Source organism: Paroedura picta, chromosome 11, assembly GCF_049243985.1.
Source record: "Paroedura picta isolate Pp20150507F chromosome 11, Ppicta_v3.0, whole genome shotgun sequence".
NCBI lineage: Eukaryota > Metazoa > Chordata > Lepidosauria > Squamata > Gekkonidae > Paroedura > Paroedura picta.
The window spans coordinates 5,390,583-5,411,287 of record NC_135379.1 but is presented as its reverse complement, the minus strand read 5'-3'; the positions used below and the strand labels follow the sequence as shown (position 1 = coordinate 5,411,287).

General features: G+C 51.5%; 1 protein-coding gene across 9 annotated transcripts in view; it reads left to right on the top strand.

The window, feature by feature from the left end:
* PRKAG2 (protein kinase AMP-activated non-catalytic subunit gamma 2) overlaps positions 1–20,705 on the top strand; it is a 138,748-nt gene that overhangs the window by 37,082 nt on the left and 80,961 nt on the right. For 6 of the 9 annotated variants that reach the window (XM_077302819.1, XM_077302823.1, XM_077302818.1 and 3 more), the window contains exons 2-3: positions 3,691–3,762; positions 10,566–10,848. In XM_077302819.1, coding sequence (XP_077158934.1) covers positions 3,691–3,762; positions 10,566–10,848 — 355 coding nt within the window. Of the gene's footprint in view, positions 1–3,690; positions 3,763–10,565; positions 10,849–18,123; positions 18,903–20,705 lie in introns of those variants that run through there. The other 3 variants (XM_077302820.1, XM_077302824.1, XM_077302826.1) reach the window with 3 other exon arrangements.

Sequence of the window (20,705 nt, the reverse complement as noted above, 5' to 3'; positions counted from 1 at the left end):
CCATTGCCTAGAACAGAGGGTTGGGGGCAGGTCCCCCAATATAGGGCCCATGGAGAACGCGGCCCTTTACCACCCCCTTTCCATCTACACCAGGGGTAGTCAAACTGCAGCCCGCCAGATGTTCATGGACTACAGTTCCCATGAGCCCCTGCCAGCATTTGCTGGCAGGGGCTCATGGGAATTGTAGTCCATGGCCATCTGGAGGGCTGCAGTTTGACTACCGCTGATCTACACCCTGCATCTCAGACCTGTCTGTTAGTTCCTCCTCTGCTGCAGGCACTTGAGCTGGGGGTGCTCAGAGGCACACACTGAAGAGCTCTTGGCCTGAGAGTTGTAACCCAGTCTGGGAAGATGATCCACAGGGAGTGGGGAGTCCTGCTCTCTCTTTCTCTCTATTTAAAAAGCTTTCCCTCTCTTTGTTTCTGTGGTGTTTGTCGTAAGGTGCTTTGCCCCCTCCAAAGCAAAATACAATTCATTGGTTGGTTTTATACCCTGCTTTTCACTCCCCAAAGGAGTCTCAAAGCATCTTACAATTGCCTCTCCCCACCACAGATGCCCGGTGAAGTAGGTGGGTCTGAGAGAGCTCTGACAGAACTGCTCTGCAAGAACAGCTCTGAGAGAACTGTAACTGGCCCAAGGTTGCCCAGCTGGCTGCATGTGGAGGAAAAGCAAGAAATCAAACTGGGTTTTCCAGATCCGAGGCCACCGCTCTTAACCACGACACCACGCTGGCTCCCTGCCGTCTGAACTAGACGGCCAGAGTTACATCAATGCGAAGGACTGGTTGGTGCGCACATGCATGCATGCATGCACATCCGGAAGGCCGAAGCCATTGCTTTCCCTGGAACTCCGTGGCCTGTGTGTCCATGCTGGAGCTGCCAGTTTCGGGACAGTGTGCATCCCCCCACCCCACCCCAGGCAACAAGCCCAGATTTAATTACAATATTTGAACAAGGACAGATTAGAAAGCCGCAGCTTGTTATCTGTTGCATGAGTAGAACTTTCTGCCCCGTGTCCGGCCTTGCGTAACAAGACCTGGCGTAGCCTGAACTGTCCCTGAGTTTGTCCAAGCTTGGGTGCTAAGACGGGTCGGCCCGCTCAGTCCTTGGCCGGAGAACACAAGGGAAGCCCTGGGGCACTGCCTGGAGGCAGGCAGGAGGTGGCCGACCTCCTCTGTAGGGCTCTGGGGAACTCGGTGGGGTTGTGATTTGCGTGTTGCAGCTGGACGGCACTTTATTAGTATCGTCTCTCAGAGCCAGACCTGGCCGGAGTGATCCGTGTGACGGTCACCTCTAGGCTAGGCTTCTGCGACTCGCGGGGCATTTTAACCTGTTCCCTTGTGATGATGCCCCAATCGCCCTCACCTTCAAGGTGACTTTGGGGGAAACCTATAACAGCCGTCGTCTGCCATCAAGTCATGACTGACTCAGGGTGACTCCCAGGACAGGAGACATCCGGTTGGCCATTGCTTGCCTCTGCCACTTTCTTGGAAGTCTCCCATCCAAGTTCTAATTATAGTTGAGCCTGCTTAACTTCCAAGATCTGTGAAGCTTGGACTAATCAGAGCTACTCGGCCTTCTGGGAAAACCTATAGATGTGTGTGTGTCAAGGGCCATCAAATCACTTCTAACTTATGATGATCCTATTAATATGTCCTCCAAAACATCCTTTGGTTAGCAATCTTGCTGCGGTCCTGCAATCTCAGGGCCATGGCCTCCTTGAGGAAGACAGATCACCTCCTGTTCAGTCTTCTTTTCCCTGCTACCTTCTGCTTTTCCTAGCACGATGGCCTTTTCCAGTGACTCTTCTCTACTCATGATGCGACCAAAGTTCGATAACCTCAGTTTAGTCATTTTAGTTTCTAGATTCCAGGCTTGGTTTGGACTAGAACCCACCGATTTGTCCTTTGGGCAGTCCAGTCTCCTTAAAACTCTCCTCCAGCTCTACATTTCAAGTGAATCAAATTTCTCTTCCTGTCAAACCCATGAGTATCCATTCCCCCCCTCCTGAGACAGGAATAAAAGCAGCTTGGGGGTGATGGTTTTCAGGGAGGGACACAGGGCAAGAGGAATGTTCAGAAAGCTCTCTCCGTGCATACCTGGCTGGTCTCCCCCTGGTCAGGTCAGCCCTTCGGGGTGCAGTTTGAAAAAGGGAAGGAAGAAATCCTTTGAAATGACCATGCAACTGAATTGAATGTGGATTGCAGCTCCAAAATGTCTCCATAGTTGTCTGCTTCTATGGTAGCAACTAACTGGTCAGCATCTTTCCAAATACCAGGTTTGGATTTGGGTGGTCCCTCCAGTTGATGAGGAAAGGTAAATTGGGTTGTGAAGGGGGCTTGCCTACAACCACCCCAGGGTCATCAAAACCTAGGGGGAGCTGAAGAGCCAGCCACACAAGTCCACCCCCTGTCCTGTACCCCACCCCAGCTTTGAACTGGCACTTCCTGACTGGCCTGTTTCCCCCTCACCGGTCAGTGCAAACACCGGTTTCTCGCACCCGGCTCTTGGTTTAGTGTTGTGAATTAGTTGAATAAGGGTATAACTCCAGCTAATGGAAATGTATTGAACTGGGAGACACACACACTCACACCTGGATATTGTCTCCTTTAATTGAAGACACTTTCTGTCTCCCACAAGGTGTGAAAGGGGCTAGCAGAGTCACGCATGACAGATGCTTGGCATGCGCTGCGTGTGGGCAGTTCAGGAGCGGGAACTACGAGGGGGCTCTGCCAAGGACCTAGGCCAGGGGTAGTCAAACTGCGGCCCTCCAGATGTCCATGGACTACAATTCCCAGGAGCCCCTGCCAGCATTCGCAGTTTGACTACCCCTGACCTAGGCGGACCCGTGAGGAGATGATTTCCTCAGCACGCCGCTGGAGAGAGTTCCGGCCTAGAACCTTCTAGAAAGAGAACGGAGGAAAGGGGGGAGGGGACTCCAACTGTCTCCAGAGCCTGGCAGGAATCCCTCAGGTCTCATTTCTGAGGGGACCCAAAGTGGGCTGGGAATTGTTGTCTGGAAAAAGAGGGGAAGCGGCCGTGTGGCTAATTTGGGCCTTGAGGAACCCAAGTGACGAGGGAAAGCCTCAGTCGTGCTGTAAATGAATAGGCAGGAAGATTTCATGTGCGGATTTAGGAGGCGAACGTACTTTTGGATACTCACTGAGGCTGTGGGGCAGACAGGGGGGGCAGTTTTGAGCAGAAAAATGTCGGGTATGAAAGAATTAAGACAGTCATATAGAGAGCCAGCATGGTGCGGTGGTTAAGAGCGGCAGCCTGTAATCTGGAAAACCTGGTTTGATTCCCTGCTCCTCCCCATGCAGTCAGCTGGGTGACCTTGGGCCAATGACCTTTCTCTCAGGGCTCTCTCATCAAGGGAAGGTGACTGTCAGCCCCTTTGAGACTCCTTCAGGTAGAGAAAAGCCAGGTTAAAAAAAACAGCCAGCTTTTTTTCTTCTTGTTGTAAAAATGACTAGCAGCACTTCCTTAAATGTGTGAAGGTGCCTCACGCTGAGCCAGGCCCCTGATCCCTCCATATCAACATTGCCTTCTCTGACCAGCAGCAGCTGTTAGGGTCTCATATCCCTTTTAATTGGGCATTCTCCCTGGGACGCGTTGCATGTCGAGGAGGTTCTCTGCCGCTGGGCTGCTGTTTCTTAAAGACTGTGCTTTCCCTTCTCTTTTGCTCTAGGATCTTAGCTCATTTGCAATGCCATTCCTGGATGGAGATGTGGACAGTTCAGAGAAGCAGGCGGCAAGGAAGGTAGGCTACCCAAGATCGTGTTTGCTTAGTGCAGGGGTAGTCAAACTGCGGCCCTCCAGATGTCCATGGACTACAATTCCCAGGAGCCCCTGCCAGCATTCGCTGGCAGGGGCTCCTGGGAATTGTAGTCCATGGACATCTGGAGGGCCGCAGTTTGACTACCCCTGGCTTAGTGCCTCTAGCATTGAAAAACTGATCACATATTGGCTTTCAGAAGCATGTTGTGTGCAGGCAAGACTGACCAGGGTTTTGCAGATGCACGGCTGGTTCCCACAACCATTTCCACTGGGAAGGTCTCTGCGAGGACCACCTCTCTTAAATCCAACGGACCTCGAAAAATGTATCACCTTTCATGTAACAAAACCACATCCTGAGCCGGCAGCCATTTGGAGAATGTGAGGCATGAATGCGCGGCAGGGGGACCCTTTCAGAAGGGCCAGGTGGTGAAAGTGGAAGCAAAATATGGCCTGTGCCACGTCATAGATAGAATCATAGAATCATAGAGTTGGAAGGGGCCATACAGGCCATCTAGTCCAACCCCCTGCTCAACGCAGGATTAGCCCTAAGCATCCTAAAGCATCTTTAGGCGAGCCTAAATCCAACCCAAGCGGCCCATCAGCGTGAATCTTGGGTGGAACTGCTGCTGTGCTTCTAACAGTTTTGCCAGAGGCAGCCATGTTTGTGTGTGTGTGTGTGTGTGTGTGCGTGTGTGTGTGAGGCATTTCTTCACTTCTGGAATTCTGACTGAAAGTAAAGGCTGATAACTTTTGCAGGCATCAGACTTCTGGGGAAAGGTTTTCAAAGGAAACCTTGAAGGATTTGCTGAGCATTAACGTTAGCAGGAGGGCGAAGGGCGCATCAAAGATTATGGCCGTTGAATATTCCATCCGGAAATTCTCCTTCCCGTTGAGCTAATTCTTTAGCGTGGGGCAGCTGGTGGCGTTTCTTTTCAGAAAAGATGGTGGGCTTTAATTTTTAAGACCAGCGTCTGGTCTCAGAACAGTACTGATTTTGGTGGTGTCCCAGGTTTTAAAACAGCTCCCTGGCCTCCTCCTTTTTACTGTATCTTTAGATGCAGCTCGAAAAAAAAGACTCTTTTGTTCTTCATCGCCAAGAGTCTCTTAGTCTTGTTGGTTGATTGGGCAGGATATTATTTTGCAATGCTTTGTCAAAAGTAGAGTCAGTGTTCTTATGAAGCTTTTCTCTGCCCCTGGAAAGATTAGATACCTGCTTGGTGTCGTGCTTAAGAGCAGCAGCCGCTAATCTGGAGAACCAGGTTTGAATCTCCACTCCTCCACATGCAGCCGGCTGACTGACCTTGGGCTTCTCACAGTTCTATCAGAGCTCTCTCAGCCCTACCTACCTCAGAGGGTGTCTGTGGTGGGGAGAGGAAGGTGATTGAAGCCATTTTGAGACACTTAAGGCCTGCTGGGTGACCCTGGGCCAGTCACAATTCTCTCAGAGCTCTCTTGGACTCGCATAGCTCGACAGGTGTCTGTTGTGGCTAGAGGAAGGGAAAAGAGATTGTAAGCCGCTTTGAGACTCCTTCAGGTAGTGAAAAGCCGGTATGAAAACCAGTTCTTCTTCTACTCTGCTTCTTTGCTTTCAAACGCAAGGCGTGGGGGATGGCGAATCCCTGGGCTCCGTTGCCTGGGCCCCTCCGCTGCTTTTCCAGGGGTGCCGTGTTCTCACTGAAGAAGGAAACGTCATCCCTCCCATCCTTTGCTGCTTTAATATGCAGAAGGCATAGCCCCACTCCTCACTGAAACACAGAGCTTTAGTCCGAGTGTCTTGGGAATGGAGCTCATGGCCTTGACTCATTCTGGCCGGGGGAATAAACGATTCCTTCTCGGGGGCAGGGGAGGGAGAAAAAGGAGATGGAGAAGCCGGCTGTGGTGAGGATGGCAAGCGGCCCAATGCAAAGGCTCCCTTGGAATGAGCGGAAACGATAGGGCCCTCGATTCGGGAGGGTGTCCGCAGGAATGGCCTGTCGAGATGCAGCAGGACTGTGTGTGGCCAAGGAGCCAGGGGGCCCAGAGGAGTTCCCTGTGAGAATGTGGGCCTGAGTCCAGGGTCATCGGGAATCGGTCAGGACCATGGAGAGCTCACTGGGAGTTAGGCGCTGATTGGCTGGTAGGCGAGGAGCCTGGACAGTCAGCACAGCTGGGGAAGACCAAGGTTCAAATCTCGACTCTAGTACCCAAAGGAGTCTCAAAGCGGCTTACAAGCTCCCTCCATTCCTTTCCCCACAACAAGCACCCTGCGAGGTAGGTACGGCTAAGACAGTTATGAGACAACCGCCGTTGGCCCAAAGTCACCCAGCACATTTCTCAAAGCGGCTTACACTCGCCTTCCCTCCCTCGCCCCACAACAGGGACCTTGAGAGGCAGGTGGGACTGAGAGAGCGCTGAGAGAACTGTGTCTAGCCCAAGGTCACCCAGCAGGCGTCATGTGGAAGAAGAATAGGACAGGAGTAGGATTTGATACACCACTTTTCTCTATCTCAAGGCAGTTTACAACCGTCTTCCCTTCCTCTCCTCACAACTGACACCTTGGGAGAAGGAGTGGTGGGGTAGTCAACCTATGGTCCTCCAGATGTTCATGGACTACAATTCCCATGAGCCCCTGCCAGCAAACGCCAGATGAATTCAATAAAGAAATGAATTAGGTGGCCCTGGAGGCCCCTTCCAACTCTATAATTCTATGAAGTATAAAATTGGCTTGACTTGCGTGTACATGGATCATTGTATTTTTAGATTTGGTATATTGGCCTATTTTGCCTTCCTTTCCAAGAGCTCAGGCTGCTCCTCTTCCCTTTTATCTTCACAAGACCCCTGTGCGGTGGTCCAGAGTGTGAGAGAGAGATGATCCGGAGAACTTTAGGGCTAAGCAGGAATTAGAACCCAGGTCTCCCCCTTCTTGCCCTTATTTTATAGTCCCCCCCCCCCGCTGCTCCTGCAGTGATCGCGCCACCATGACGGTGCTTTCTGCCTCTTGCATCCAGCTTTCAGGAAACCAGCAGGGAAGGCAGCTCCTGGCTCAAGCCGATCTAACAAAATCCCATTTGATTTGTTAAGCAGGATTTCCCAAAGTTCTGCAGAGCTGACTCACGGCTTGTGCAGTGGAACTGCAAGCACAATACCTTTCCGGAGGCCAGCGTATCCGGTCTTGGGATACCAAACTGGTTATTACGCGGGGCTCCGTGCCAGCACTTCTGAACTCTGTGGCTGTTGTGTGTGTGTGTGTGTGTGTGTGTGCATATCCCCCCCCCCGCACATTGGCATTGAATTCTGCCTTCTCATCAATGGATGAAAATACCTTTATCCACAGAAGACGGAGCAGTAGACAATTTAATCTCGTCCTAGGACAAGGGCTGGAATCGAAAACGAGGTGTTTGGTCAGAGAATTGCCCTGTGCTGATGAAGCGGCCTTTTTGACTCCTGACAAGCCTCTCTTTCAAGGACTTCTTGATTCCTCCCTCCCCCCCCCCCCCCGCTTGTAAATCTCACAAATTGATTTTGGAGAGCGGCCACTGTTCTGTTCCTTCTCCAGAACCACCTCCAAATAAGGCATGAGGATCAACTCCGCGTGTCTCTTTGCTCCCATATTTTACGTTGAAACCAGAGGTGAAAGTAACTTAGCTTTCGAGCTATTGCTGACTCTTTTTTTTTTTTTTTTGAGGGGGGGAATCCAATGAAAAGTAGGGAAATACCACTTTAGCCACTTCTGTGCTTCTGCACATTGCCAATTGACTTTTTGACTCCTGCGTTTTAAGCCATTAAAAAGCCACGGAAGAGGCTGCAGCGGAAGTCGAGCGGAAGATCTGCTCAGTGTGTTCCCCTCCGGCAGTTGTCCTGGTCCAAATCTGTCCCCTCCCAGCTCTTCCCTCCTCTCTGGCTGAGAACGAGCCATGTCAGAGAAGTGGGGGTGACCTGAATTCTTCAGGGAAGCAGAATCTCTGAGATGTCAGATGCGGAGCTGGGAGCCAAAGCAGGCCCCTGCTAGCCTCCTGCCAGGCGAGGCTCCAGGATGGCGGGCGAGAGAAACAGGCCAGGCGGTCCAAGGGCAAGGCGTGTGGGATGTGGTTCGTAAGCCTCAAACCAGATGAGATGCCAGGCAGGATTGCTTCTTCCCAGTAGTTTAGTTAAACATGGAAATGGCTCCCTGACTAGGAGCATTTCAAATAGTGCCATGCTGGCAGGGGCTCATGGGAATTGTAGTCCATGGATATCTCGAGAACCACAGTTAAGCTGCCTCTGTTCTAGATGGTCTCCCCCCATCTAGAAAGGCGGAGAGACTTGGGAATGTTCAGCCTGGAGAAGAGGAGACTGAGAGGGGACAGGATGGCTCTCTTGAAGTCTTTGAAAGGTTGTCACTTGGAGGAGGGCAAGGAAAGTTTCCTGCTGGCTTCATAGGATAGAACCCACAGTAAGGGGCTTAAATGACATGTAGAGTGGTACTAGCTAGATATCGAGGGGGGGGGATTCACAGCCCGAGTAGTTCAGCAGCAGAATGGGCTGCCTAAGAAGGTGGGGAGCTCCCCCTCACTGGCAGTCTTCAAGCAGCGGCTGGACAGATCCTTCTCCTGGATGCTTTAGGCTGATCCTGCACTGAAGAGGGGGTAGGACTAGATGGCCTTTCTGGACCCTTCCCACTCTTTGATTCCCTGCAAGGTGTTGTCCCATTTATGCACACCCTCCCTCTGTTTGATAAGTAACCCCCCCCCCCAGTGTAGGACCAGATTTGCTGACCTCCCTCAGCTGTAGACTCCAGGCTCAAGTTCTGCATCCATGCAGAAATATCCGTGCAGCAGGAGAAGACTCCCCATCAGGATGTCCAGCTTCCAGGTGGTGGCTTGGAGACCTCCTGGAATTACAGCTCATCTTCAGGCGACAGAGTTCGGTTTCCCTGGAGAAAATGGTTGCTTTGCGAGGTGGACTCTGGAGCATTGTATCTTGCAGACATTTATCCCCTCTGCAAACCCTGCCCTCCCCAAGCTCTCCAGGCCTCTGGGAATTTCCCAACCCAAAGCTGGCAGCTGTACCAGTCTCAGTGCAGCCCCAAAGGCAGCTGGAAAAGATGCCAAAACATCTGAAAACTTCCTGACCAGAGTTTCATGAATCATCCTGCCTTCCTTCATGTCCTCCTACCGCCCCCTGGTGGTCAACCTGCAGAACGATGTGTGGAAATTGAGGGACTCCGGGGATGTGCAGACCCCTGGAGGGGACAGGTGTTTGTTCCCTTTACCCTGGTTTGACACTCGAGGACTTTCACACCTGGCAAATATTTATGTGGGACGTGCTAAGGACAAGGCCTTAAGAGATGCTCAACCTTTGCTCCTGTAGGCCCCAGGAAGGGCTCGGGCATGTTCAGCTCCCTGTTTATCTGTGCATTATTTTCATTTGGGTTTTAATACAGTCAGATATGCCTGTGGAAAGCACAAAAACAGCCCTGTTCCCAACCAAATTCTGGGGGCTGCACAGCAGAACATTCCCGATGTTGCCTTAACGGCTGGGACCCGCCCATCCCTCTCCTCGTTAAAGTAAATAATTGATCCCATTATCTCCTTTGAGTTGCCTTGACTGGAATGATAACCGGGGGTGCAGGTGGGGGGTGGGGCGGGGGTTCGAGAATGGGAAATGATTGACTTCCCTTGTGTTCACCTCATGCTATTTCCCCCCCTCCAGTGAATGGCATTAGCAATAAAACAATTAAAATAGCAATGAGCATATCACATCTCATTAATATCAGCATGTCATTTCGATTGCTTTCGCTCCCCTCCCTTTGCGGTGAGAGGAGTGGTGATCAAAATCCAACAAGATTTTTGCGTTTGGGTGGAAGTCAGATTAGGGTCTTCAAAACAGCCGTCATATATTCTTGACACACCCACCCCTAAAAAGAATACCGTTAGGAACGGTCGGGCGACTGTGCACCAGTTAGCTCAGGGGTAGTCAACCTGTGGCCCTCCAGATGTTCATGGACTACAATTCCCATGAGCCCCTGCCAGCAAATGCTGGCAGGGGCTCGTGGGAATTGTAGTCCATGAACATCTGGAGGACCGCAGGTTGACTACCCCTGGGTTAGCTGACCATCTTGCTTGTAGATGGGGGCTGTTGCTATCCCTGACTTGGTTCTGGCCTCAGCCGTGGCTGACTGCTGTGTGAGAGCAATAATCCTGGATGAAATTGGTCAATGAAGAAGAGCTGCGGTTTTGTACCCAACATTTTACTACCCGAAGGAGTCTCAAAGTGGCTTACAACTGCCTCCACTTCCTCTCTCCCCAATAGACACCCTGTGAGGTAGGTGGGGCTGGGAGAGCCCTAAGAGAACTGTAAAGAGCCCAAGGTCACCACCCAGCTGGCTGCTTGGGGAGGAGTGGGGAATCAAGCCCAGTTCTCCAGCTTAGAGACCACTGCTCTTAACCATGACACCATGCCATCTCTCACTCAAATGAGCACTTTTGAGTATTTTTGTGGGTTCTAGAGCTGCCTCCCCCCAAAAGAATTGCTTTGACCTGATGCCTAAAGAACCTTGAGGTAAGGGCCAGACAAACCTCAAGGGGAGAGGGAATTCTGAGGGGTGGTGGCACCACCGAAAAGGCCCTGTCTCTGATTTCGTCTCTGTTCCCCTTCACCAGAGACAACAGGGCTTGCAATTTAATATTCTGTTCTGTTTTCCGCCTGTGCAGTCCTTCAGCGTGACCCACTGGCTGCAAGATGCTCAGTCGTCTGATGAAACGACCTTGCAGCAGCAGGCTCGGAGACCCCATATCTGACCCTTGTCCTTTCCTCCTTCCCTCTTAGGTGGAAGACGGCTACAGCTCGGGCAGCCCTTCCAAGGGACTCTTCTCAAAGGGGCTCCAGAACCGCCCTTCCAGCCCCTCCTCAGCCCCTGTCAAGTCGAAGCACAGCCCGGGCTCCCCCAAAACGGTGTTCCCCTTCCCCTACCAGGAGTCCCCTCCGCGCACCCCCCGCCGGATGAGCTTCAGTGGGATCTTCCGGTCGTCCTCCAAAGAGTCTTCCTCTCCCACCTCCAACTCGTCTACCTCTCCTGGGGGCATCAAGTTCTTCTCCAGGTCAAGAAAAAGTAAGGAAACCGGTCCTGTTAAATTTTGGCAAGACTCCCCCTGCCTTCGGCTCTTTCTTGTGGGTTCCAGAAGTGAAGGGAGTGGCGAGCTGGTAAAGTGCTGGGTACCTGGTTGGTTGTTACTTTTGTGTCCCGATGAGAGCTGGTAGAAATCGGAGGCCCTAAATCCTCAACTGGAACCTGGCTGGCCCAGGTAAGCCCAGTCTTGTTGGATTTCATTGTAAGTCGCGTGGGTTTTGTAGCTGGCTCGGAGCCGGATAACAATAAATCTGTTGGGCCTCAGAAGCGAAGCAGAGACGGCCGTCTTGGTGCTTGGACAGGAGGCCACCGAAGAAACTGAGAGTTGCTACACAGAGGCAGGCAGTGGCAAAACACCTCTGCTCATCTCTTGCCTTCACCTTGAAGGCTCAGGCTAGCATGGGTCTCATTAGATCTCAGAAGCTAGGTTAGGTTGGCCTTGCTTAGTGCTCGGATGGGAGACCACCAGGTCCAGGATTGCTGCTCGGAGGCAGGACATGGAAAACCACTTCTGTTCATCTCTGGCTTTGCAAATTCAACGAGGTTGCCATAAATGAGCTGAGATTGAATGGCAATTTCACTCACTGACTATCCAAATTCTCTGAGCATTAAAGATTTCCCCCCCACTCTGTGCTCTTCTGCTTGTCGCCCGAAGGTGGCGCTGCTAGCTCTAATTCTGATTTACCGGGTTTTCCAGAGGTAAATTTTTCAATCTGTTGAATTTGTGCAGTGCATTACATGATACCCCCTAATGAAAGTTCTTCATTCCTGACTTTTGGTAGCAAATTGGCTGTTTGCAGTGTGCTTAATTGCCAATTTTTTCTTAAAGGTTTATTCTTTACTAGGGGCAGGGCCAGTTGCAACCAGGGGCACTAGCACATACACCAGCACTGTGACCCTCCTGAGTTGTGGCCCTCCTATTCAAGACCGGAATATGTTTTTTTTTTTTATTTGCAATTCAATTTTTACACCACCCCTTTCCACCAGCAGGCTCCAGGTGGTTTACAGCAGGACAATCAATGCATCTTTAAAAGAGTTGGAAGCAAAATTCAGTGTGAGTGGGTGTGGGGAGTCAAATCCGGTTCCCCAGATCAGAAGCTGCCACTCCTCAACCACGACATGCTCTCCTTCGCCAGTGATGGTTCCCAAAACAATTTCTAGGGAACTGTAGCTGCCTTTTCTGTATTTATAAGGGAGGTGGTGATTTCTCCATCTTTGGAAATTTTTAAACAGAAGCTGGAGAGCCATCTGCCGGAGAGGCTGATTCTGTGGAGGTTCAAGGGGGTGGCAGGTGACAGTAGATGAGTGATTGGGAGGTGAGTGTCCTGCATAGTGCAGGGGTTGGACTAGATTGACCCATGAGGTCCCTTCCAACTCTATGATTCTAAATTCCATCAAAACCTCTGGAAGACTTTCCTGACAGAGCAGTTTCTCAGTGGAACTGGCTTCCTCGGGAGGTGGTGGGTTCTCTGTCTTTGGAAATATTTAAACAGAGGTTGGAGAGCCATCTGACGGAGAGGCTGATTCTGTGAAGGCTCAAGGGGGTGGCAGGTGACAGTGGATGAGCGAGCGGGTTGTGAGTGTCCTGCATAGTGCAGGGGGTTGGACTAGATGACCCATGAGGTCCCTTCCAACTCTATGCTTCTATGATTCTCTCTGTGTGTGACCGTTTTATATATTTGTGAAGCTGCAGCGCATGATAAAACTCGGCACAGAAATCTCCTGGCTAAACCCTGGGAAATCTGTCACGGCTTGTTAAATTGCCGCTTAGCAGTGCCAACCCTCGTTAGGGAAACTACAGATCAAGTCATTAAGCTGCAGTGTGAATTTCTCTTTCCCTCCCACCCGCATGGAATGCGTTTGCGCACGGACCCTCAGAGAACAGGTGTTTTGTAGAAGGAGGCGGTGGAGGCATCAAAGGCGTTTCAAGGAAGGGAACTTTTGGCTGGATCTGATCGGCCCCCAGAGACTGAGAGCCAGTGTGAGATTGCGGGGTGGGGTGGGGAAGACGGCAGCTCTCCAGATGTCCATAGACTTCAATTACCATGAGCCCCTGCCAGCGCTGGTAATTGTAGTCCATTGAAACCTGCAGGGCCTCAGTCTGGCCACTCCTGATGCATTGTACATATTGATTCTTCTTCAATACTACAACTACAAGAAGCAGATTAGGACCCAGCAGCCTGACGTACAAAATCTATGTTTCTTGTTGCCTCGATTTTACACATGAGGCTCATACTGAGGCCTTCTGTGTTTTTAACCTTCTTTAGCCTGGCCTACCCTGATGGCAACAAGAATGAAATGTTCTGAAATCATATCTGCTGCCAGGCTCGATACATTCAGTTTTCCCTGTGGGAGTAGGCAGGGAGGGGTCTTAAAGGCATCCCACTGATTGGGCTTCATCTTGACAGCAGGGCCCTGAATAGTCAGGGCTCCCAGGCTCATTTCTGTCATCTTCCACTCTTGGGAGGGCTCCTCATGCCTGCCTTGGGCATAGCCACACTTATTCATTGGGCATAGCTACCCAAGATTCAAAGCTGGCATCAATACAGCCATTATTCATGAAAGCCAGCTTGATGCCGAGGGTAAGAGTGGTGGCCTCTAATCTGGAGAACTGGGTTTGATTCCCCACTCACCTTTCCCATAAAGTGTGCTGGCTGACCTTGGGCTATCTACAGTTCTCTCAGAGCTCTCTCAGCCCAACCCACTTCACAGGGTGTCTGTTGTGGGGAGAGGAAGTGGAGGTGATGGAGACTCCTTCAGATAGTAAAAAGTTGGGTACAAAACACCAGTTCTCCTCCTCCTCCTCCTCCTCCTCCTCCTCCTCACTGCTGTTATTCTACAATTCCTGCTACACATCGTCTTTCCAGGAGGTGACCCCTGGCTAACTTCCCTACTGTGGTTTGTTATTTCTGCTCTTCTTTAGTTTTCACTTCGAGGAGTGGAAAGGGAAGGGGGGCAAAAGGGGGGCAGCTAGCCGTGTTTCTCTTAGAATCACCGGAGCGATTTGAACTGTTTAAGAATAGCAAAGGAACCTCATCTGGTTGCAAAAGCCAAACCTCTGCTGTATTATTCTTGAAAACCTCTGCCCATTTTCCGTGGGCTGTTTTTCATGCTCAGTCTGGAGACCTTCCCTTGGCCATTAAGCCCCAAGCGCAACCCTTGACTCTCATCTCTCCCCGTGGTGGTGGCCTGGTGATAGCTCTTCGTTGCCTGCCCAGGGGGAAGTATCTGAAGACCGAAATTGCTTTGGTTTGGGGAAGTGCTTGGAGATCTGGGGGATGGTGGCTGAGGAGGGTGGGGTTTAAGGAGGGGAGGGACTTGAGGGGGTCGAATGCCATCCAACCCACCTTCCAAAATGGCCATTCCCTCCAGGGGAACTGATCTCTGTTGCCTGGATCAGCTAGAGCAGGGGTAGTCAAACTGCGGCCCTCCAGATGTCCATGGACTACAATTCCCAGGAGCCCCCTGCCAGCGTTCGCTGGCAGGGGGCTCCTGGGAATTGTAGTCCATGGACATCTGGAGGGCCGCAGTTTGACTACCCCTGAGCTAGAGGTTAGCAACCCTAAGCTGAGCTGGAAAACTCTCTTCTGTTTTCTCTTCCCTAAGGTAGTGGGGGGGGCAGGGAAGAGAATCAGGGCTGTTTGAATTTCCTCTGCCCTTGAGATTTAGTCTCCATGCCCAACTTTTCAGCTTGCCAAAATGTCTTTGGCGCCTCCTGCCAAAGCTGCTCCGCCTGACCCTCAGACAACCTTCCTCGGGATCGTCCATCGCAGTGGCAGTTTGAGTGGAAAATCAGAATTACCCAGCACCTTTATAATCCTGTTAGGGGGAACAATTCATCTCCGTCCTCTATTTCGTGCTTTTTCTCACCCCAGTCGGTTTTTTCTCATGCCCTCTCCAAGTCTACGGCTGCCGCAAACCCTTTGAGGCTAATTTGCCATTAATCAGGGGACGGCGTTTTGTTTTTCTGTGTTCTCCAGTCCCCAACTGTCTTCTGCCTCCCTTTAATTCTCTGTCTTTGGGGACGGGGAGGAGGGAAAAGACAGCGGTTATAGACCAGGGGTCCTCAAAAGGTGTGAGCCTGTGGACACATTTGGAATTCTGTTGCAGAGTGGTGGGCGCAGCAACAAAATGGCTGCCCGAGGAGGCGGAGCCATCCACAAAAGCCTTGAAAGCTGGGGTCACCATAAGTCTTGGATGGGAAACCACCAAGGAAGGCTCTGTAGAAGAAGGCCATGGCCAACCTCCTCTGCTTCTCCCTTGCCTTGAAAGCCCCTGGCTGGGGTAGCCATAAGTCTTGGATGGGAGAACACCAAGGAAAACTCTGAAGAGGAAGGCAATGGCCAACCTCCTCTGCTTCTCACCTTGAAAGCCTCTTTCCCGGCTCACCATATATGTCTTGGGTGGGAGGTCCCCAAGGAAGGCTTCCCAGAGGAAGGCAGTGGCAGACCACCTCTGCTGCTCATTTACCTTGCTGGGAGTTTCCATAAGTTGTTACATACAACTTACATAGCCTGGTAGTGGACCTCCTGGGTTCCCATCGCTGCTCCAGTGGCAAGATCAAAATCAGTCTTCCAACTTGGCCTCCACAGGTTTCTAGTCCCATCCCCCCCACCCCCCATCCCCAGTTCAGCTGCTTCAACTCACCCTTTGAACCACCTCAGGGGCTCGAAATAAGAAAGATAGCATCTCTCTTTCATACCTGGGGCATTGCTCAGTGCGGGAGCCAGGAGCCCAGAGTCCTGATGCAAGGCCAGCCCTTGTGTCTGGAACTGGAAGTGGCAAGATCAAGCACACCTTCTCCTAAGCCGCAGGGTTTGCTTTGCCAGGGACACCGGTTGAAAGCTGCAGGTTTGATTGCAGCCACTTGCCAAAAAATAGGATAGGGGGAAAGAAGAAGCATCGTGAAAGGCCAGTCCCCCAATATCTTTCTCTGGAGCAGCTAGAAGTATTTGCTTTTGTGATGATTGTTGCTGAATACAGTGGGCCAGAAGTGTTCTTTGTGATAGCATATTCATATCACAGCCCCAAGGAAAAGCCTGATGATTCAAAACAAGACGCTCCCGAGCATTTTGTGTCTCCTCCTTATGTTCCTCTTGCCGAATCTGAGCCTCAGGGCATCAAACTGGGACAAAACCGAACACTGTCCTGTGCATACTTGCGGGGAATTTGAACTCAACGAGATACGCTTCTGCGCAACCATCCTTCTGAGCACAATGCATGCCTTTCTCGGTGCGCTCATGGCCACGCATCTGTTAGCACTTAAGCTTCTGCTCTGGACACAGGCAGAAAAGGGCCAGGGTGTGTCCAACAGGCACAGAGCTCCCAACACACATGTGACACAAACTCCATGAGAACTTTTGTCAGGTGCAAACTGAGCCTTGAGTGCAGTGTCCTGGGTGTAACGCCATATGTTTCCCCCAGAAACGATCACCGAGCAGGATATTTTCCTGTGCTGTCGGCTGTCCCCCCCCCCCCCCCCTGTGTCTGTTCTTGCCGTTCGTGAAGCATCGTCCTCTCCAGGCATCTGCGATGGAGCTTCCTTTGGATTCGGCTGCTGTTGTCAACCGAGAGATCGGAGCCTCATCCTGTGTTTTCTCTGTGGCCTGCTCTCCAAGAAGGCCTGATTCTTCTGCATCCTGTCAAGTGAACGGGAGAGTTGAACACTGGGGGAGTTCTATTTAAGGGCTTTAAAACTGTACCGAGTCATTCGGCGGAGGTCACGGGGGCATGAAAGAGCGAGAGGAGAGAGAGCGGCCATGAAGGGAAGCGAAAAGCTGGCATCTTGAGAGGGGGGAGTGGCACAGAGTGTGCTGTGTGTGCCATGGATCTACTGCAGTGCAGACCTAAATAGAGATGACAGCCTTCTAAAGCCACTGAAATCGATGGGCACAGGGGGATGTAACTCCATTGAGGTCCGTCTGTTCTTTGCCTTGGCTCTTTCAGTCGATGTATAGCAAAGCTTGATGGAATTTTATTTTTTGTGTGTTCTGTAAAGCTCTGAATGCAGACAGCAGAAAACTTTCGTTCTGTCAAATAGAAAATTGGGGGGGGGGAGCAGCGACACACTTAATGGGGGCAGACCTATTACAGCTCCCTGGGGCCCCCTCTCCCCAGAACACAAGAGCTGCAGCTTAGAAGGGAGTTCGGATTAGGGGGGAAAGCATCCGAGGAAAGGATTACCAGCCCACGCCCCACACCACCACCAGTAGCTCTTGCCTGGTCTTCGAAGCGCCCACGTGCGGGGCTTCCCTGTTTGCTCATTCCCCCCCCCCCAAGAGATCCTACCCGCAGATCTGCTGCGTCACGTCTGGCTTGACCGGCCGTTTAAGTACAGCTTTTGCTCGCACGCAAAAAGCTTTCCTTGCTTACGTCGATTCGCAGACAGAGTAATTAAGGCTCCAGACAACAGGGCATCGGCTGCAAACTCTTTCCGTCACCATTTCCTCTTCCTCTTCTTCTTCTTCTTCTTCTTCTTCAGAATTGAGGTGAGAGGGGTTTGGGAAAGTGAGGGACCCTTAGAGGCATATAATATTATGAAGTCCACCCTCCAAGTAGTTATAGGAATGGTGCTCAGTATATTGAATATGCAATTCTGGGCGGTCCCTACGTCCCCCTGGAGGTTGGCACCCCTGGTCTCAGGGCCTCCCCCTGCTGAGATTGTATTTCTAGCCTCCTTTACAGTGCTGGTTTTCCTGCCATGTGACTTTATCTGCTTGCTCAAAATAGCAGGCCTACGTTCTAGTTATCAGTCTTGCAACCAAAACCATTGTTAATGTAATTGTTTAATACTTACATAATAACGCATTAAGGGCTGTCTTGGTGAACAGCGGGGCCGCCGGGAAGAGCGTCCGAGCGGCCATATGGGTTTTGCATAATGACCCCTGAAAGCACTCTTAATATGGAATAAATGTGGCTTTTTAATTAAGGGTCCTTAGCTTTGGTCTCTGCAGCCTGTTTTCCAGTTTCATTTCGATAAAACCTGAAAAATCCGGGATTATCTGTAGCATTCAGAGAGCATCACAGCCCCAGCCATCGCCGTCCCTGAACCTCCTCCTGCTTGGAAACCTCACGCCACCTCCTTGATGGTTCCTTCAGAAGCGTTCTTCCATAGGATCGGAGAAGAAGCAAAGAAATCCAGAAGGCTCCCCTCTCTCCCAAGTTGCTCCCAAAGCTGACCTCCTTGCCTGTTGCCAACTTGCTGCACGCCCCCCAAAGGGGGCGTGTTTCCTCTTGTTAGGTCATCGGCAAAGCGGCCACACCGAAGACCTCAGGGACGCGAATCAAAATAGTGGCGTGATGTCATAGTGGCAGAGCACTCCAGCCAATTGGTGCCAAGAATTGCCTGCCCCGGCGTGGTTTCCTTTTACAGGCTCTGAAGAAGAAGAGGTGCTCACGCTGAACGGCACATGGCAGCTCCCTTCCGGAGATCTCGTGCCTTCCTTGCCGATTCAGCCCTTCGCTTCAAAAGAGGGGGGGGGTGGCTCTGTCCAGCCCCCGCCCGGCTGATCCGCTAGAGGAATTCTGCCTCAGCCTCCGGAGCGTCACTTCTCCGTGGAAACTCCTTCCCCGGTATAAAAGCGGCCCCTGAGAGTTCAGCTGTTCCGAATGTCCACAGATGTTGGCACCCTAGAAGGCAGCTGTGCTTCGGGAATGCAGAATTCGCCTACAACTTTCTGCAGTTAAGCTGTGGCTCCTTTCCTTTCAGCGCCTCCAACGTCTGAATCGGAGACGATTTCACTTTGTTTCTGGCCCGTACCTGCCGGCTCTCTGTTTTGCTGGACTTTCTTTCCCCCCCCTGTTTGTTGCCACTGCTCCGCATTGACAAGTTTAATTGACGTATTTCCCCACCCTCACCCCCGTCCCCGCCTGGGGATCACATTTGCTCCCGGATACGGGGGGCATGACTGACGGCTGTTGGAGCCTTCGCCTGCCGTAACTCATGAAGCGATTCGGCAGCCTCCGGGGAAGCAAGAAGCGAAAGGACCAAGGCAGGAGCTCCGAGAGGCGGAAATCTGAACCTCATGGCCTTTTAGGTAGGCGAAACCAGGGGTGGGTCTGCCCTTTGGTAGTGACTGGGAGGCCCCGGGGAGTGTGGATCTCCATGGATTTGGGTCCTTCTCTGGGCTTGTTATTCATGGCAGTTTGATGTGGGCACAGAGGCTGGTTTTGCCCTCCAGCAAAGGGGAATTAAAGCTGGGTTTCTGCTGTTGAAAGCTGGTAAACAAATGCAATGAATAAAATTGCATCCAGCTGCCCTGTGGTTTAATAGCATTTATAATCTGAGCTTTGAAGAACGTTCTCTCAGTGTAGGTGCATGGAAAGATAGGTGTGTGTGTGTGTGTGTGTGTGTGTTTGTGTGTAACATGAGTAGTCAAGAGATCCGGAGTTGCTGTGTTTTTGTACCCCACTTTTTATAACTGGAAGGAGTCTCAAAGCGGCTTCCAATCGCCTTCCCTCTCCTCTCCGCACAACAGACACCCTGTGAGGTAGGTGGGGCTGAGAGAGCTCTGAGAGAACTGTGACTGGACCAAGGTCACCCAGCTGGCTGCCTGTGGAGGAGGTGATTAGAAGCCGCCACTTTTAACCGCTGCACCATGCCGGCTCTCACCAAGTCCTTTTTGATTCTCAGAAAGCCATGATGATTTTAGCCGTACTGGTTCTTTTCTTAAAACCCACGGCTGCAAGAGAATCCCAAGAATTGGTCCAGAGCTTAGCTATTCTCTGACCCAAGAAAGCATCTTCCCAGGTTGCTCCAGTGGACACCATTTCACAACACTGCTGAACTGCAGATTCCCTGATGCCTACAGCTGTGGGCAAGCTGCATTAGGGTCTCTTTCAGCAGAGTTAGAGGAATAATATCAGCCATAGAATCATAGAATCATAGAGTTGGAAGGGGCCATACATTACCTTTAAGGCAATGCACGGAATCGGGCCACCATTAAGTGGCATGCTGCAAGGATTTGCAGGCGTGGCCCAGCAGGTGGTGAGTTTATTCTTTCTCGGTTTCTTTATTTTTCCATTTATAACCCACCACTCCCCCATAGCGGCTCCTGGCGGGTAACAACAATCCCCCCATAAAACCCCAACCATCATAAAGCCCCATTTAAACCCACCCTGGACAGCGACAAAACTCCACCCTTCCCTGCTCACAGGCGACATACAATTGCCTCTGAGAGAGTGCCCCCGAGAGGGCGGGTGATCTGGCTAGCACAGGGAGGGACCCAGATCTTCTGCGCCTCGGCCTCAGGCAAAGACCAGACAGAAGAGCTCTTCTGTCTTGCAGGCCCTGTGGAACTGGGACAGCTCTGTCAGAGCCCTCAGCTCTCCTGGGAGCTTATTCCACCAGATTGGGGCCAGGACCAAAAAGGCCCTGGCCCTGGTTGAGGCCAGGCACACCTCTCTCGGGCTGGGGACCACCAATAGGTCTGCACCCGCAGAGCAAAGGGCCCTGCGGGGGGCATAAGGAGAAAGGTGGTCTTGCAGATATGTGGAGCCCAGGCTGTGGGTGACCTTAAAGGTTAATACCAAAACCTTGAGCCTGATCCAGGCAGAAACCAGTAACCAACGCAGTTTTTGAGTGACTTAACATAAGTCTTTATCAAGTGGGGATGCCCAAGCAAATACAGACAGTGTGTAATGTCTGAAACAAGGGGTGTCAGAGTTCAGGCTTGCCTGGACGTCTTTCCGTGCCGTCCTGGGAGCCCTTTCAGGTGGTGGTGCAGAAAAGATACTCTGCACATGCTCAAAGAACATTTCTTTTTATTACTATGTTGTATGTGTGAGCGCTGGATCAGGTAGCGCAGTACATAGGCCTTTCTTTTTGAGTCCTTTCTCCC